This window comes from Salmo salar, chromosome ssa04, assembly GCF_905237065.1.
Source record: "Salmo salar chromosome ssa04, Ssal_v3.1, whole genome shotgun sequence".
In the NCBI taxonomy this organism is placed as follows: Eukaryota; Metazoa; Chordata; class Actinopteri; order Salmoniformes; family Salmonidae; genus Salmo; species Salmo salar.
In genome coordinates, this window is record NC_059445.1 from 63946262 (window position 1) to 63966196 (window position 19935).

General features: G+C 46.1%; 1 protein-coding gene across 10 annotated transcripts in view; it reads right to left on the bottom strand.

Annotated features, from left to right (window-relative positions):
* Positions 1–1122: 1122 nt before the first annotated feature.
* The window catches only part of LOC106603643 (rho GTPase-activating protein 32), a 255879-nt gene continuing 237066 nt past the window's right edge, over positions 1123–19935 (bottom strand). For 8 of the 10 annotated variants that reach the window (XM_014197558.2, XM_014197556.2, XM_014197557.2 and 5 more), the window contains 12 exons: positions 19006–19155; positions 12345–12447; positions 10516–10660; positions 8501–8610; positions 8061–8168; positions 7577–7722; positions 7097–7298; positions 6704–6843; positions 6505–6579; positions 5474–6340; positions 4343–4983; positions 1123–4253 (listed from right to left, as the gene is read on the bottom strand). In XM_014197558.2, the coding sequence (XP_014053033.2) occupies positions 2115–4253; positions 4343–4983; positions 5474–6340; positions 6505–6579; positions 6704–6843; positions 7097–7298; positions 7577–7722; positions 8061–8168; positions 8501–8610; positions 10516–10660; positions 12345–12447; positions 19006–19155 (4826 nt within the window). In that variant the 3' untranslated portion in view covers positions 1123–2114. The remainder of the gene's footprint in view (positions 4254–4342; positions 4984–5473; positions 6341–6504; positions 6580–6703; positions 6844–7096; positions 7299–7576; positions 7723–8060; positions 8169–8500; positions 8611–10515; positions 10661–12344; positions 12448–19005; positions 19156–19935) is intronic. The other 2 variants (XM_014197559.2, XM_014197555.2) reach the window with 1 other exon arrangement.

The window sequence follows — 19935 nt, forward strand, 5'->3', positions numbered from 1 at the left end:
TTAAAAACCAAACCAAATTAAGAAAACTAAACTAAAAAACAAAGAAATTAAATAAAAAACGAAGTAACTTCGCCAGAGTGTCTCTTTTGGGTCACTTTTGCCGGTCCCAAGCCCGGATCAAGCAGGAGGGTTGGAATTGTGATATAAAAAAAAAACAGGAATCGAGAGAAGTTCATTTGTAGTTCTAAACATATTTAGGGTGTTTTTTACTCACTTTTTGTCACTCCCACGACGTTATTCCTCTCCTACAGCGTCCATCACAATTACATGCAGATGGACAATTATGCAAATCAGGTGATGACTTCTAGCGACTTTTAGGACAGCCAATAGCTACTTTCCTTAGTGAGGAGTTGGCAACGCTGCAGCTCGCAGATACAGTGCGGGTATAGTCAACTACATGATTAGATTATTATGAACAAAAGAGCGAGATTCTTTTTATTTGTCAAACAGCAGCCAAGCATCATGTCACCAGAATAAGACCCTCAATATTGGAAAGAAACAAACTCATCACTGCACTTTCACCCCCCTTTGAAGTTCATAATTTATTTCTAGCCTAATAAACTGCCTGCTTTCCTGAGTTGTAGTGGGAGGCCCACACACACCATATCATCGCGTTAGCGCATGAAAAGGCACTTCCACTTCTCGCACAATTAATTTTACTAATACAAAAGCAACCTACCTTGTCTAGTGTACTTTGTTTTGTCGACATTTGGAAAGTTTACCAACAAATTTGCTGTTTCCATCAGGCCTGTCGTGACATTTTTTATCTGACGTACTTTACTTGCATAAAAAAGTTAGATGGAAACCTGGTTTAAGACCTGCATTTGAAATTGAATGAGATTAATCTGAATCCTGTTGACAAATTGCACTGAAAGCAGACCGTTGATTCCGAAAAGGTTATCCCACTTTTTTTCTTCTTCAAAATGATCCCAAACATTTATGCTTTAAAATTACTTCATGGTTTTCCACTCTGGGAACATATAAAACTATATTTTTCACATACTCATTTTCAGAGTATGTACATTATTTCAAAATGTACTGTAGTGAATTCACTTGCTCGAGCTGAGCAAGCATTTCAATTTGTGTGAAGTGTTGTAGAATATCAGTTTCTTGGAAAGGACACATTTTTCATAACTTTATTAAGTTAGTCCATTGAAGTTCTTTGCAATTGGCAGAAAAAAACAAGACTACAAAACAAAACACATTTTAAAATTATTATTATTTTACAGCTCCCAAGGTAACATTGTCATTCTCATAACCAGTCGTTAACCCATACATGAGCAGGAATGCTTTCACGATCAAAAAGACTGCCAAAATGTTTGGTCCCTCTTACAATGAAGAACAAGCCTATGTACCAAAAAATTCCATTATATTTAAATTCACTCTGCTTTATAGCAAAAATACATAAAATCTAAGAATGGCACAGTCACAGAGCAAATAAAATATTAACATAACCCTACTGTACTAGGTGAAAGTACCCTGTGTAGTTCTAGTACTCTTGGACCCGACCCCAATTCAGAGATGTTTGAAGACTGAAACATACTGCACCGCCATGTGTACACAGAGACAGGAGGGAGGGCACGATGACTTTAACAGATTTTCTCCCATAACAACTTGTACTGTAACATCCAGAAAGAACACAATGGATAAATTGGTACAAAGAAATGTTCTGTAAGTGATTGAAGAGTACATGCATTTCTAAAATGCAAACCTTCATCCCTGTTATGCTGGAAATCAAACAAAAAAAATCAATTTTTACCAGTAGTTGTTATTTTTACACATTTACATTTTTTTTGCGATTCTGGTTTCACATACCTTTTGTTTATAATATAAACATTTATATGATCTGCCACCATTTCAATGAGTCATGACCACGTGGCTTCTTAGAACAATTGAAGAAATTATGTTTAATTCAGTACATTCTGTAAAAAGTACCTTATAATTAGATTTTTACAATTCATAAAAAATACAGGGAAGAAAAATGTGAAACGGTCCAACAACAGTCCACTGTCCTGCAGAGGCTGTGGAACTTTTGAATCTCGAGTTGAGTCACTTATTTGCTTCCAAAAACCCGGGCAAAAGTTTGTTTGACACATTTTTCTCAAGTCTCTTCTTCATTCTGCATGTATTTCTGTCTCAGGCCTCTGCAGGGCCAGTTCAGCTGGGATGAAGGCACCCTGGCCCAAGGCAGTGGAGTACGCTCTGTTGCTGTGGCTGCCCGTGAAGCCAGGGTTGGTGGGGAAAGAGCCCGAGGAGCCACCACGGGGATTTTGCATGGGGGCCTGTGGCTGAGGTACTGCTGCTGGGTGGTAGTCATCCATGTTGTCGTAGTGGGACTGCACCGTCATGGTGCTGTGTCTCTGCTGCCCACCGTGGGGCTGGTATGAGTATTCTCTGTCTGACTTGGGCATGGCGGCTTGGCTGTAGTGCTGCTGCTGCTCTCGGACGCATTGCGACCGCTCAGCCTTGGGAGGGGCCTGCGCTTTGACGGGGGTCGACTGTTGTTGCTGGTCGTCTTTGTCCTGGTAACCACTGGGTGTTTTGGCCCTGTTCGGATGCCGGTCTGGATCGGGCCGTTGGTAGCGAGGTTGGACGCTCCGAGCTCCGTCCCCTGGGTCCTGCTGATGGGACTGGTTGCGGGGTGGGTGTTGGACTTGGTGCGAGTGGGAGGCCTGGCAGGCCCTGGAGCTGCTTTGTTTGTCCCCAGTGCCGGCCCCCTGACAGTGGTTCTCTGTCTCCATGTACATGAGGACGTCAGGGTCTGACACCAAGTGTCGGGGAGCGTGCTGGGAGCCTGGTGGTACGCCATAACACCCGTCTTTACTCTCGGCAGACATCAGCACGGATTTGCTGGGGTCTGACTTACTGCGCAGGTGTAGGGTTTCGTAACCCCCCAGGTCGCCAGGCATGAACAGGCCTAAGTTGTCATACTGAGACATGACAGGACACCTGACCTTCTGCCTTGCCCGGCTCTCCCTGCGGATGGAATGCATCCGGAGCCTTTCCGACTCATCGGGGTCCCAAGCAAAGTAGAAGGCGGCTCCCTTGGAGCCGTGGCCCGGGGGCACATCTCTGCTGAACAAGCTTTGCTCCTTTCCAGGCGGAAGGACAGGGCGGGACAGGTAGTGGTAGCCGCCCGCCTTGCCCCCCGACCGGCTGAGGGTGGGCCCCAGGTCCCGGCTGCTGAACGAGTGTAAGTGCCGCCGCCGGATGGTCCCATAGGGGTCCACGTCGTAGTAAGGGGAGTCCAGCGGGTTGGCGCCAGGCGAATAGGGGCCATAACGGTACTGCACCCGGCCATTCTCAAAGTAAGGCTGGAGCTGGGTGACGTGGTAGTCGGCCTGAGAGGACTGTTGCGACTGCTGCTGATAGGCCTTGCACTGGTAGAAGGGCCGCTGGTAGTACAAGAGCTCGTCGTCCGGAGGAACCTCGGTCCGCTGGATGGGCACCGAACGGATGGTCGAGGGCACGTGTAGCGAATGCACCCTGCGGACGGCAGGGTAAACTGGGGCTCCCTCCATGGGACCATAGCCTGGGCCGGGGGAGATGTACTCGCCCCTCCTGGGGGGCCCCCGGTGCTTCATGGACTGGTGGTAGGACCTGGAGTGAGCATGGGTGTTGTAGCGGTGGTCCGTGCGGGTACTGTAAGGTATCTGAGGCTCCGACTTGGACACGTAAGAGAGGTGTGACGGAACACTGTCTGGCCGGTAGTGGTATGAAAGTTGCCCCATGGGAATGGCCCGTTGGTGGTAGTAGGCCTCCTCAAGAGGCTCCAGTAAGGCGGCCTCTCCCTTGGTGTGGTAGAGGTAGGCTGACTGGTGGGTGGAAGACTTTAGCGCGGGAGGGGGAGGATGGGTGAGGGCCTCTTCAGGCGTGGAGGCCTCTGCCAGGATGTTGTGGAAGATGGCAGGGTTGGCAGCCTCTGTGTGGCTGAGGACAGCGGTTGCCAGTTTGCTCTCGATGGAGCGGACGGGAGGCGTTGGCGGCGTTGGTCCATGGGCATGATGGCTGGTCGCAGGCTCCATGCGGGGCTGTACTGGCTTTATGGCCTCCCATGGTCTCTCCACCTGCTCGGCTGGGGTGGGGGCCACTCTGGCGTTAGGCTGTGGATGGGGCTGTGACTGGGCCTGTGGGTGAGGATGGGACTGTATATGAGGCTGTGATTGAGGCGGAGGTTGAGGCTGCAGAACTGCCACTGGCTGCTCCAAGGGTTTCGGAAGAGTTGGCGACCAGACGCTATCATTTACATGGACCTGAAAATGAACCAAAAACAATTCCAGTTGGCTATATAGTTACAATTTCAAAGACATGCTACAAATATGACACATTTTAGGCAATTTACCTCAGGAGCAGGCAGTGGCAGGACACCCATCTCCTTGCTGCTGGGAGTGGTGGTGGAGGATCCAGTGCTGCTGACCGCTACCTGGCCCATGGCGGGCTGCTGCATCTCTGGACTCCTCCGATTGGGGGACACATGGGCAGGAGTTCTGGAGGGAGTGGTGATACACTGGTGGTGGGGGGATGCTGGTGGGGTGAAATCTATATCCTGTCTGGCTCTGGGAGGAGTGGAGGGGGACTTAGCACTGGCGGACGTACTGATGGACTGATGGCTGGCTGACTGGCTTGGCTGTTTATCAGTAGGGGTGGTGGGAGGGAGAGAGGAGGAAGGGGCGATGTTTGGGGTGGTGGTGCTTAGGGTTGGGTTCTGGGCTGCTCCTGTTCTGGGTCCCTTCTTGAGGGAAGTCTGGGGGCACAGGGCTGTGGGAGGGGTCCAGTCAAGGGAGTGTGAGGGCACCTTGGGCCTGATGGGGGACTGGGTCTGGGAGGACCTCTGGGTCAGTATGGAGTCCTGTTGGGCGGACTCTGCCATGGCCAGCATGTGGGCAGAGTTCTTCTGAGGGGGCAAGGGAGGGAGGGGGGACACGGAGGAGGAACTGAGAGGGCTAGGGGTACCCTTTGGAGAGTCCAGGCTAGCTACGGCTCCTGAGAGGGGGAAAAAAACAGAAGGGAACTGCAGTGTGAGGAAAGAGAGAAGAGAAAGTATGCTAGAGGGAAAGAAAAAAGGCGGGCTTGGTCTTCAAGAGTAGGAGAGAGGGGGAAGAGTTAAGCATGGCACTCGGGCTACATCATGTGGAAAGATTTCTCTGAGCTGGAATCCATGCAAGGTATTAAAGGCATGAGGTGGGGAAACTAAGCCTAGAAACAAAACAGGCATCATCGATCAAAGCATAATCAAACATAGGCCTTATAATCTTAAAAGAAACATGACAATCATATATTTAATGGACAGTTCACCTAAATTACATATTGGTTTCCGTACCCTGTAAGCAGTCTTTAGACAAGACCTCCTTGTCCATAGACTGCTAATATAAAACTAATATATAATTTTGTAATTTGGGTGAACTATACCTTTAACATAAAAAATAAACAAAGTGAAAACAAATCCAACGTAGCGGATGTATGTATCACTGACCTGGCTGTTCCTGGCTACTGGTTGCTGAAGGTTGCTGGGCAGTGCTCTCTTCTGTTGAGACTTGGCTCTCAGTGTTGATGTCATTGTCGAAGGTGGAGAGTTTACAGTGCAGCTCCATCTGGAAGGCCTCACTCAGCGAAGGCTCCCCTGTCCTCAGCAGCACTGAGCCCATTAATGGAGGAGATTCCCCGGGCTGTCCCGAGGAGGGGGGGGGGGGCTGGGGAACATCGTAGTTTTCTGTAAGCCTACTGGGAAACTCCATGGCAAATGGCTCTGAAATGGCTAGAATGGTCGGCTTCAACTTTATAGCGGATACAGCCTGTAAAGGTTTGTCTGGGAAAGACACGGAGCAGGTCAGCTTCTTGCTCTCAGATTTCTTTCTCGTGGCCGGGCTGAGGTCGGATGACAGGAAGGGGAAGGTGAACTTCCCTGGGAAGGAGGGTGAGACTGGCACCGAGCCGTTGTCAATGCCGCCTTGGCTCCTGTTTAGACTGGTGCTCTCACCCGCCGCTCCCATGGTTACATCACTCAGCCCTAGGGGGAAGGAGAAAGAGCCGTCATGCAGGCTGCACTTGAATGACATGGGGTCAAAGTCCAACGAGGCCATGCCGATGTCGGGGAGGCTAAGGTCCACGTCATCACTGGCCAAACACGGAGGCGAAATGAGGGCGGGCACGCGGATGGGCCCCTCGTCCCCGTTGCTGTCGCCACTATCTCGGGTGGGGCCCCCGCTGTGGCCCTGGGTCAGGTTGTCGTAGAAGTTGCAGTGCTGCCAGGTGTGGCTGTCCAGCAGGTCCCCATTGAAGGAGGCCGAGAGGGCGTCGCTGCTGGAGCGGGGCCGCCGCGGACGGTACACCTTCGACTCTCCTACGGGGGTCGGGGGAAATCATCAATTCAAAGACAAGTCACAATTTTTATTAGAGAAAACGATCTACTACTACTTTACTACTTGGACCATAGCACAGACTGCCACTCAAGAATAGGCTCACTCAGCCGAGAGGAGCAAAGTCAGAAGTCCCATGGACCATTACCTTCAACGTTGTGTAGTGAGGTGAGTGACTCCTCACTTTTGGCTGATCGGAGCGTCCCAGTGTCCCCTCTGCCTTCTGAAACACGCCAGACTGGCATTAGTTTACATACATTAGGACAATCAAATATATATATATTTGTGAGAAGGGTCAGAGAGAGTGATGGGTAGCGTTTGGGTGGAAAAAGGAAAGGGAATCTAACCTGCCATGGCCTTGAGTTCGTTGGGTTCGCTGGGGTTGCGGTGCAGCTTGCGCTTGGACATGGACGAGGACTTGCCCAGGTTGAAGAAGGAGCGCCAGCTGCCCACCGGAGACTTCTTGGACTTGATTGGGGGCCTCTTTCTGTAGGGGGTGAATGGAGAGAAGGAAAAAGTGATTTGGGACAACAAGTAGTCCTGTGTTCTTTTGTAATCTGTGCCTAAAGAACACGACTCATTTATATTTATGAAACAATATAACTATGCGTTCATGGTTTGATGGTACGACATTTCCATTTAAGTAGCGTGTCATTTATGCTTCCTCCATTTCCATGCTTTATACCTCATAGACAAACATCGTCTGTCAGAAAGATACCAGGGCCTCAGGACGTTCATACCTCTCAGTAGGGAACTCGATGACGGTGTGGAACTTTCCCTGCAGGGCTGCAGGGCCCTCCCCCACCTCAATGTACTTGCTGTCGGCTGTGACGGGGGAGTTAATCTGGGCCTGGGTCCGGGCCTGGGCCTCCTCCAGGGTCAGCAGCTTGGTAGAGGGGGATGACACCAGCAGGGACTTGGGCCGCGACAACGAGTTGTGTCCTAGGGGAGAAATTATCATAATGTACACTATGTTGTGGAAGAGACAAATGACTTGCATAAATGTGATTGTTCTGAGTAAGCTACTTTTTCTGAATGAAAGGAAACTTTGAGCCAGGGAAGACTTGGGTAAGGTAGATTCTGCTTGCACACAATTTCCTTGTGCATGACAAATTATATGACAAAGAATCGCCACTGGCATATAAGAATCCTCCAGATTCCGTTAGCACCATAGCACATAGATGAGCATAGATGACCTCCCAACAGGTTAGCATGTGTACCTGCTCCCTCCCGTATGAGCGAGCTGAGCTTGGGGTTGAAGAGGACGTCTACGTGGTTCAGTATGAACTCCACCACCACCGACTGGATGCGGACCTCCATGAAGGCTGCCGTGCCGCTGAAGCAGGCTGACTCTATCTGCTTGGACCTGGGGAGACCGGTAGGGAAACAACACGGGGGATCAGCCATGGGGAAAGTCAACCAAATTCAAATGGTTTTCAACAAAGACTCATGCTTCAACAAAAAGGCAGAAAAAAACGAGGCTACTTAGGCGAGAAAAAAACCTCACCCAAATGTATAGCCCGTTGGAAAATATTAATGTTGATAAAAAAACTAACATTTTAAATGTGAACCACATTTTTATTTGGCGTACCCCCGACGGCATTGCGTACCCCCCAGTTTCGCGATACCTGACTTAGAGCAACTTCATGTACTCAATCTATCAATAACATGACATTTAACAAGATAGTAACAAAGTTGTCTGACCTCAGTAGGTTGGGGGCCCAGACGATGGCCAGGTTCTTGCTATGCATGTTGGTAACGTAGCTGAAGGTGGCCAGATGGGACAGGTGCCTCATGAGGAACTCCAAAGTCCTGTGAACAGGATGGTGGATGAAACACACAATTCATTTACACTAGTTCTACTTCATAGAGTCTCATTAGCTTAAGTAGTATTGTGCTACTGTTATAAAAGCAGGCAGTGTATATCTGAACCAGGTGAGGTGTTCTATAACTACTTCTATGAACTTTTGACCTAATTGTATAATCATACCATTCTAGAGCTGTATGAGTGTAATACAATAACCATCCACTATGTTTTTATAACACACATATTGTATATTATGACACCCTTCTGATGCAGAAAATATACTGTGTGTGTTGCATCCTGTGAGTTCCTGCAGGGGGCAGCCTGGCTCTGCTCTAACCTGTAATGCGGCGGCGGCAGCTGCTGGATGACATCATGTATTTTGATGAGCCGCTCCTCATCTGTAGCTGCGGAGACGGCCTCCTGTGGAGTGGAGAGGAATGAGGAAGACTGAGGGGAGGATGGAGGGAGGAGAGTGGTACGGGTCAGTGCCTCTGCGTTCTGAAGTGCTTACTGCTTGACACCTCCACCAAGTTAGTCGGCCAAGGGTGGATGCAGAGAGGAGCACATGCACAAAGCTTGGCTGAGCCAAAGGGGCATAATGCTGCCTACACTCCCTCCTCCACCCTTTCGTTCCCCGCTCTTCCATAGCAACCAGCAAACATTTACACCCAGACTATTTTGTTTGGTGCGGGTTTTTATTTCAAGTCGGAGAAAGTGTGGTTTGTCTTATTTGTAATACTAGTTTAAAGTGGATGCCATGTGCTTAGGTTTTGGAGTGGGGTTCCTCCAAAAGTGTAGTGTTTGGTGAATTGAGAATGAGATCACCGAGGGGCTACGACAACCTTGATATTTTGATTAAGGGGGAATGTATTAGATTAGCCCATCCTCATAAATACAGTACTTATTACCCCTTAGATGAGTGACACTTGAACCTGGAAAGAGTCTTGAACATACCCCCCACAGAGATAGAAAAATGTACACTGAAAAGAAATATAAACGCAACATGTAAAGTGTTGGTTCCATGTTTCATGAGCTGAAATAAAATGTCCCATATCCACAAAATGCTTATTTCTCAAAAATGTGTTTACATCCCTGTTAGTGAGCATTTCTCCTTCGCCAAGATAATCCATCCACCTGACTGACAGGTGTGGCATAGCAAGATGCTGATTAAACAGCATGATTGTTACACAGGTGCATCTTGTGCTGGAGACAATAAAAGGCCACTCTAAAATGCGCAGTTTTGTCACAACACAATGCCACAGAAATACAAGTTTTTTTGTATTTTACCCCCATTTTCTCCCAAATCTTGTCTCATCACTGCAACTCCCTAACGGGCTCAGGAGGCGAAGGTCGAGACATGCGTTCTCCAAAACATGACCCGCCAAAAAGCGCTTCTTAACACCAGCCGCACCAATGTGTCAGAGGAAACACCGTCAACTGACGACCGAGGTCAACCTGCAGGCACCTGGCCCGCCACAAGGAGTCGCAAGAGTGCGGTGTGCCAAGTAAAGCCCCCCAGCCAAACCCTCCCCTAACCCGGACGATGCTGGGGCAATTGTGTGCCGCCCTATGGGACTCCCGATCACGGCCGGTTGTGACACAGCCCGGGAACGAACCCGGGTCTGTAGTGACGCCTCGAGCCCTGCGAGGCAGTGCCTTAGAGCGCTTTGCCACTCGGGAGGCCTCAGATGTCTCAAGTGTTGAAGGAGCGTGCAATTGGCATGCTGACTGCAGGAAGGTCCACCAGATAATTTAATGGTAATTTCATTACCATAAGCCGCCTACAATGCCAGTTTAGAGATTTGGCGGTACGTCCAACTGGCCTCACATCCGCAGACCATGTGTATGGTGTAGTGTGGGCAAGCGGTTTGCTGATGTCAACGTTGTGAACAAAGTGCCCCATGATGAAAGTGGGGTTAAGGTATGGGCAGACATTAGCTACGGACAACGAACACAATTGAATTTTAACTATGGCAATTTAAATGTGACGAGATCCTGAGGCCCATTGTCGTGCCATTCATCCACCGCCATCACCTCGTGTCAGCATGATAATGCACTGCCCCATGTCGCAAGGATCTGTATTCCCAGTCATGTGAAATCCATAGATTAGGGCGTAATGAATTATTTTAATTGACTGATTTCCCTATATGAACTGTAACTTAGGAATTGTTGCGTTTATATTTTTGTTCAGTACATTTTGGACATGGAAATTCTACTCCAGCTCTGGACTGTGCGAAACCTAATAAATACCATCTATCAACATGTTAGTGTGAGAAAGCGGGATTTGTTTATTTTGGGTGGAGAAGGACACTCAGGGAGGCTGCCTACGCTGTGCCAAGAGAAGGTGCTTACAGAGAATTTCTCGTAGAGCTGATAGGTGAGCAGGGGGTTGGGCAGCTCACGAAAGTAGAGCTTGCACAGGGAGCCTACACAGTGGATGTCCTGGATGTACACGTCTTTAGTCAGGTCGGGGATCTGCTCTGAGTCAAACTCATGCCTAGTGGAGGGAGGGAGCGAAAGAGAGAGAGAGAGGGAAAGAGAATTGAGAGAGACATACATAAACCACATTTTCATCCACAGTTTTAAGCATGTGAAGTCATGACTTAAAAAATAAATAAATAAATCAGGACAGCTGTGGTGGAAACCGGTAGTTTCGGTACAATTTTATAAATGCCGACAGATAATTTGTTCATTCGACATGGTGGGATCTTTTTGTGTCAGTAAAATAAATAATGTGAGAAATGGAAGTGGAAACGCATTTATGCGGAAATATCTATTTAATAACCACAATATCGAAGTAAACACGATGATTATGGTGTGTGGTCCTCCCACTACGACTCGGGAAACCATGCAGTTTACTAGGCTACAGCCTTCCATGTAGCTCAGTTGGTACAGCATGGTGTTTGCAACGCCAGGGTTGTGGGTTCGATTCCCACGGGGGGCCAGCACAGGAAAAAATAAAAAATATTATGAAATGTATGCATTCACTACTGTAAGTCGCTCTGGATAAGAGCATCTGCTAAATGACTAAAATGTTAATGTAAATGAGTTATGATGAACTTCAGGGTGGTGAAAGTGCACAGTAATGAGCTTGTTGCTCCTTTTCAACAAATATTGAGGGTCTTATTCTGGTGACATGATAATCGATGCTTGACTGCTATTTGCCAAATATTCTCGCTCTTATCCATAATAACCTCATGTAGACTAGCCTACATCTGCGAGCTGTTGGCACGTGCCAAGACCAGATGGGCACATTTCCTATTTAACGCAACAGTTTTTGTGGAAACCAGGAAATGGCGGAGCAATTTCTGTATAGTGCATCTTTAACAATTGGAAATGTTGATTTTGAGGTGGTTCTTAAATCTCAATCCTGAGCTAAACCATGTAAATACTTATTGCCGGGTAAGGGTTAAACTTATTAAAGGAGGGGGAAAAAAGACAAAGCCCCATAAATACAAAAAATATATATATTTCAGGGTTGGCTTCGAGACGCCAAACATTCCATCCTCTTCACTGTTCAAAATGTAATTGTTACAGGGTGAGCTGACATCGGGGTTCTCGGTTGGCGGAGTGAAAATGTCAGTTACTTGGACTGTTACAGAGGACAAAACAAACAGTGCAAAAATGTGATGGGAAAAGAACAGTTTGGGCTCATCTTTTTCTACAAGTTATGGCCAGTCAATAGGTTGACGAGGGATTTCCACACGCATGCACCCACACACATTGTTGTCGAGGGATGCCCACAGTGCCTACACAGAGGTAAATCCACATATCGCATGCGAAGGAAAAGATAATGGGATTTTTTTGTTTACAGTGCCAGTAATCTTTGATGGAATTTTTATGTGATGTATGGCATACGTGGATTATCTTTGGGAGTTGGGTTCCACCCCTTACTTCATGTGACGAGAGTTGTATTCATTGAACATGAACTGATATTGATTGAGTACAATGGCACCTGGTAGTCAAGGTCCATGATGTTAAAACGCTTTGTTTTCTCTCAACACCGAGGGCTAAACAAATTCTCAGAAGTTGATGGCGGGTGTACACTTGAGATCACTTCTATGAATGCCCTATGAGGCAGACCCATGTTTAACAGATAGTGCCAAATTTGTGTTTGTGTGTTTGACTGTGTGTGTGTGTGTGTGTGTGTGTGTGTGTGTGTGTGTGTGTGTGTGTCTAACCGTAGTTTCTGGATGTTGGAGGCGATTCCAGAGAGGCGGTACATGCCGTCCACCACGCCATGCTTCTCAATGAACTCGGTGCAGCTCTTGAGTACCTGGGGAACTGTAGCAGCAAACACCACAATGTCAGAGAGTGAGAGAGAGGGAGAGAAAGACACCTTTAAAGGGCATCTCTACTTCAATCAATAGATGTGCACCGGAAAACACTGCAATATATGTGCACCCTTTAATAATGTATAGATGTTTCCTTTCTAAAGAGAATGCATATATTCTTCCTCAAGGGAACACCAGCTACGAGGGGTTTTGGATTGAGACAATATTTGATGTTCTCTGATAAACACAAACTTCTGTTGATCAAACGCAACATCTCGTGAAGCATCTCTTCAAGTTGATCACAGGTACTGAGAATACAATGCAAATAAGATCAAATGCATTCCTTTTCAAAAGGCAATGTGAAGGAATTAAATATTTGAAAGTTGAAGTTGGCAAAGCTTTGAGTGTCCGAGACCAAGGCCTGTCAGCCTGGACAGAATCCAGAGCATTGGCTGGGGCTTTAGTACACACGGCATGAAGAAAGCACAGTCAGTGTGCACTAGTGTGTGTATGTGTATTTGGTAGTTTGTTTGTCAATCAAAATCTAAATGTGTACGTGAGTCTCTTTGTACTGTGTGTGTGAGTATGCATCTGTGTGTACATGGGGGCTCCCTCGCCACCCCCACCTGACACAAATCATTTGCACATTGACAGAGAGTGATACCCTCTTGAAAGCAGCTGTTCCACCAATGATTGAGGTAGTTACCTTAAGCACATACAGATCTACACGAGGACGAAGCTTGCTGATGATATCTTAGTTCTATAACAAAACAATATAAGAACATTTGTCCAGGCCTGCATTTATGGGACGTCCAAACAAGACATTTGCTAGCATGGTATCAAAGCTGTGCTGCTCATACAGACAGTGACTGAGGCTGACCCATAAAGTTAGGACATCCATCATTTCCGGAGCTGTGCAGTGATGTCAAGTTATCTATTCCTGGTGTCATCCCCTTTCACGTTACTGTTGGGGAGCGGTGCTGTGCTCAGTTTGTCATTTGACATTTATCTCCGTTCAGAAGGCACTGACTGGCTGTCTGTCATAAGAGTACTCCGTTAGAGTCTGAGAAAGTAAGTCTCATCTCCCTTCTCACATGACAGATGTGTACACACACAAACACGGCACGTGCACATATAATGATCACAACTCAAGGCATGTGATTTGACAACAGGATTCCAACGGTGAAGGACTCTTTATTCACAAAGACAGAGTGGCATCTAAAACCACTGCCATTCAAATACAAGCTGAATATGGTCTCTTGCTCTCATATATACATACATACATACATACACATATATATATATACACATACATACGCACATGTATATATATATACATACACACACACACACACACACATATATATATATATATATATATATATATATAGATGTGTGTGTGTGTGTATATATATATATATATATATATACACACACACACACACACACATACATATATATACACCTACACACACACACACACACACACACACACACACACACACATATATATATATATAATACATACACACACACACATACATACATATATATATACACACACACACACACATATACACACATATATACACACATATATATACACACACACACACATATATATATATATACATACATACACACACACACACATCTATATATATATATACATATATATATATATATACACACATACTGCTCAAAAAAATAAAGGGAACACTTAAACAGCACAATGTAACTCCAAGTCAATCACACTTCTGTGAAATCAAACTGTCCACTTAGGAAGCAACACTGATTGACAATAAATTGCACATGCTGTTGTGCAAATGGAATAGACAACAGGTGAAAATTATAGGCAATTAGCAAGACACCCCCAATAAAGGAGTGGTTCTGCAGGTGGGGACCACAGACCACTTCTCAGTTCCTATGCTTCCTGGCTGATGTTTAGTCACTTTTGAATGCTGGCGGTGCTTTCACTCTAGTGGTAGCATGAGACGGAGTCTACAACCCACACAAGTGGCTCAGGTAGTGCAGCTCATCCAGGAAGGCACATCAATGCGAGCTGTGGCAAGAAGGTTTGCTGTGTCTATCAGCGTAGTGTCCAGACCATGGAGGCGCTACCAGGAGACAGGCCAGTACATCAGGAGACGTGGAGGAGGCCGTAGGAGGGCAACAACCCAGCAGCAGGACCGCTACCTCCGCCTTTGTGCAAGGAGGAGCACTGCCAGAGCTCTGCAAAATGACCTCCAGCAGGCCACAAATGTGCATGTGTCTGCTCAAACGGTCAGAAACAGACTGCATGAGGGTGGTATGAGGGCCCGACGTCCACAGGTGGGGGTTGTGCTTACAGCCCAACACCGTGCAGGACGTTTGGCATTTGCCAGAGAACACCAAGATTGGCAAATTCGCCACTGGCGCCCTGTGCTCTTCACAGATGAAAGCAGGTTCACACTGAGCACATGTGACAGACGTGACAGTCTGGAGACGCCGTGGAGAACGTTCTGCTGCCTGCAACATCCTCCAGCATGACCGGTTTGGTGGTGGGTCAGTCATGGTGTGGGGTGGCATTTCTTTGGGGGGCCGCACAGCCCCCCATGTGCTCGCCAGAGGTAGCCTGACTGCCATTAGGTACCGAGATGAGATCCTCAGACCCCTTGTGAGACAATATGCTGGTGCGGTTGGCCCTGGGTTCCTCCTAATGCAAGACAATGCTAGACCTCATGTGGCTGGAGTGTGTCAGCAGTTCCTGCAAGAGGAAGGCATTGATGCTATGGACTGGCCCGCCCGTTCCCCAGACCTGAATCCAATTGAGCACATCTGGGACATCATGTCTCGCTCCATCCACCAACGCCACGTTGCACCACAGACTGTCCAGGAGTTGGCGGATGCTTTAGTCCAGGTCTGGGAGGAGATCCCTCAGGAGACCATCCGCCACCTCATCAGGAGCATGCCCAGGCGTTGTAGGGAGGTCATACAGGCACGTGGAGGCCACACACACTACTGAGCCTCATTTTGACTTGTTTTAAGGACATTACATCAAAGTTGGATCAGCCTGTAGTGTGGTTTTCTACTTTAATTTTGAGTGTGACTCCAAATCCAGACCTCCATGGGTTGATAAATTGGTTGATAAATTGGATTATTTTTGCGTGATTTTGTTGTCAGCACATTCAACTATGTAAAGAAAAAAGTATTTAACAAGATTATTTCATTCATTCATATCTAGGATGTGTTATTTTAGTGTTCCCTTTATTTTTTTGAGCAGTATATATATATATATATATATATTATACACATACATACATACATATATATATGCACACACACACACACACACACACACACACACACACACACACACACACACACACACACACACACACACAGCATGAGGCTAGCCTAACAAAGCCTCAATTACAATCTTTACGTTTCCTATACTGAACAAAAATATAAACACAACATACAAGAATTTCAAACAAGGAAATCAGTCAATTTAAATAAATTCATTTGGCCCCTAAACCTATGGATTTCACATGACTGGGAATACAGATGCGCATCTGTTGGTCACAGATACGTTAAAACGGTAGGGGTTGTGTGTCACAAAACCAGTCTTTATCTGGTGTGACCACCATTTGCCTCATGCAGCACGACACATCTCCTTCGCATAGAGTTGATCAGGCTGTTGATTGTGGGCTGTGGAATGTTGTTCCACTCCTCTTCAATGGCTGTCCGAAGTGGTTGGATAATGGCGGGAACTGGAACACGCTGCCGTACACAACAATCCAGAGCATCCCAAACATGCTCAATGGGTGACATGTCTGGTGAGTATGCAAGCCATGGAAGAACTGGGACATTTTCAGCTTCCAAGAATTGTGTACAGATCCTTGCGACATGGGTCTAGGGCTGGGCGACATGTCTTAAAAATCATATCTACATTTTTCCTAACTTATTGGCTATTCACGAAATATATCTAAAAGAAAATTCTCTAAATAAGCATCGATGTACAATTAAAGGTCAAATACACTGCACTTCAAACAGTCAGCAATAACCTAATGAATTCAGGGCTTGTGAAGTTATACCAAAGTTAAATATAAGCCTTCCACAACCATATTATCGACTATCAATGTAGTTATTTTATCAAAATAGTTTAACCTGCAATTTTTGTTGCAATAATCAGTGATCTGGCTATGAAAATGCCTTTTTTGTTACAAATTTAACTAGAACCATGCATAATGCACATTCAATAATAATGACTAACTTCTTATAGCAGGCATTAGGCTATAGAAAATTAACACAGGTCTCATCAACAATCTCTCAAGCCCACATGATAGTGAGTAGCCAGCTAATCTTTATATTTCAAGTTTAGCCAACTTGGGTCTATTTGCTAGATAACAAGGTTGAACAGTTGAATTGTCACACCCTTCTGTCTGCAACTGTTTGAAAAGCATGTTAGCCTGTACACTTTGTTCAGGTGTTGAAATCAAGTGGCGTACCTTACTTCTCAGAATGAGAATGAGTTGCCAATTCCTTATATAATTGTGCTTTATGCTTATTGCACATTTATAAAACACAAAATGCTGCTAGCGGTACATAATACCACAATGCCGCACGCAACAAACTGAGCATACATTTTCCAGAATCAATCTTCATTGATACTCCTGTTTTAGTAGTGTCTGCTCTGCACACAATTTAAGGAGTTGAGACATGAAAAAGTGTATCGCTAGAAAAGTTAACACCTTCTCTATTACAATAAAATAAATGTCTCAATGTGTTTTGGTGTCCATATGACCCATTCTGTTGGACCAAACCTCAAATGCAAATAGCTAGTTGAAACTTCTTGTCAGGGAGGAAGATGTGATCTCTGAACTTTGTAGGCGTGAGGCTGGGAGAGGTCATTTCAATCTTGCAAAAATCTGTCCAAAATAAGGCCAATGCGTTTCTATGGGCTTACTTTGGACCAAAACTTGATGCTCGACTTCCCGCCTTTGGGACGACTCCCACTGTTAGGGCGGAAACCTGCATCTCTTCAGTATATACAGATCACGGGTGTAAATGGGAAGGCGCACAACACAGCACAGAGGAGCGAAAGAGACAAGACCAAAAATACAATATAATAATAATAAGCAGATAAAAACCAAAAATAACAAAACCTTGATATACAGGGATTTGGAATATTGCGCAAAAAAAAAACATTCAAATTAATAAAAATGTATTTGATATATCGCCCAGCCCTACATGGGGCTGTGCATTATCATGCTGGATCATAAGGTGATGGCGGCGGGTGAATGGCAGGAAAATGGGCCTCAGGATCTCGTCACGGTATATCTGTGCATTCAAATTGCCATCGATAAAATGCAATTGTGTTCGTTGTCTGTAGCTTATGCCTGCCCATACCTTAACCCCCACTGCCACAATGCGGCACTCTGTTCACAACGTTGACATCAGCAAACCGCTCGCCCACACAAAGCCATACACGTGGTCTGCAGTTGTGAGGCCGGTTGGTTTACATTTAGCAGACGCTCTTATCCAGAGCGACTTACAAAATGGTGCATTCACCTTATGATATCCAGTGGAACAACCACTTTACAATAGTACATCTATATATAATTTTTTTTTTGGGGGGGTTAAAAGGATTACTATATCCTATCCCAGGTATTCCTTAAAGAGGTGGGGTTTCAGGTGTCCTGGATGTCCTGCCAAATTCTCTAAAACTACAGCTCTGGTAGACATTCCTGCAGCCAGCATGCCAATTACACGCTCCCTTAAAACTTGTGACAAAACTGCACTTTTTAGTGGCCTTTTATTGTCCCCAGCACAATGTTCACTTGAGTGATGATCATGCTGTTTAATCAGCTTCTTGATATGCCACACCTGCCAAGTCGATGGATTATCTTGGCAAAGGAGAAATACTCACTAACAGGGATGTAAACAAATTTGTGCACAAAATGTGCCACTGTAATGCAGCTTTACAGCACTGTGGTGGGAGCCATTTGAACAGAGTAGAAGAGGGAGGGGAATGGGGGGAGAGGAGGTTGTTTGGGTGGTAGTAGTGCAGGCAGACAGAACAGACAGCTCAGGATGGATTTGGGGGCAAACAAAGCATGTGTTGCCCGATCCCTCTTGCTCCAGATCAGTGGAGAGGAAAAATCTCCCTGTAACCACGCTGCTGACCTGACCTTTGCACCCTCTAAGTTGCCACGGTCGCCGTAGCAACCCTCCCAGGGCGCAGAGGGTGGTCGGGTTCATTCTGCATGCTTGGACCGTAAAGCTGTAGGGGGTGAGTCAACAACAGCCCAACCCTGCTCTAGCCTCTACCGGAGTTGAGCCAAGCCCTGCTATACAGCCACTGTTAGGTGGCGACTAGTCGAACCCTTGTACCATAGTGTGAGTGACCATCATGCACAAAGAAGGGCGACCATTAATCCTGAGAACACCTCTCAGTATTTTAATGTGTGCGTTTCAAGCCTTCAATACCACAGTTGAGGTCAAAGCTGAAGAACTTCTGCATTTATGTGTCAAAGATTGATTGTACCTGTGTGTTTGTGAGAGAGAAAGAAAGGGAGTGTCTCACCATCGTGGCCCGAGTTGAGGAGGTGCTCCCCAAGGTCACAGCCAAACACCCTCTCCCGGAGGATGCCCCGCTGCTTCAGCTTCTGCTTGGTGGGCCTGGACTTCATGAAGGTGCGCAGGAACGTGATCAGCTTCCCGTGCTTCTTAGACACTGCCAGGAAAGAGAGACACACATACACACAATATGTTTAATACACACTCACATGTTCAGCTGGTGTTGACCGTCCATCTAACGTGAAATAACGCATTTAAAATGGTGAGCTGGCAAAGTGACGCAAACATACCAGTAAAGTGAGCTGCAAGACCTTGCTTTCGTTAGATTATTGATTATTTTTAATCCAAGGTTATGCTGCATTTATGATCCAAGGTTCAATGGAAACATATAACAGACCAGAGGTGTGTGTGAATTAGCCAGTCCCAGTTAATAATTTTATTTTTATTTTTATTCTTCTAATGTCAGCCATTTATTACACCATGGGAAGATTTCTTGAGACTGTATGACCCCAGCTTCACTCCTCAATTTAAATTCCAAGGCAACTGAAAACATCCTCCACCAGAATCACCACCTCAATATGAAAGACTTAAACCAAAACCCCTCATTAAAGACAATGGGTCTAGAAAAAAGTCTAAGCCTTTCAAAGTATGGGCCCAGTTGTTTTCTCCATTTGGAAAATTGTGAGAAAAAAAACTCAGCTTTCAGAGAGAACAATGGAGTTGGCATGCCTGCAAACTTTTGTTCACAAATTCTCCACTGCAAACTGTAGATCCCAGAGTCAAATTTCCCCTGAAAAAGTGGAGACACATTCTCCAACGGAGCAGAAATAAGCCGGCTGCATCGTCTGACACGTTGCAGGGGAATCAACTTTCCCTCTACAGCAGGGCTGCCCAATTTCAGTCCTGGAGGGCAAAACATTTCTTTTTTTGTTTCTAC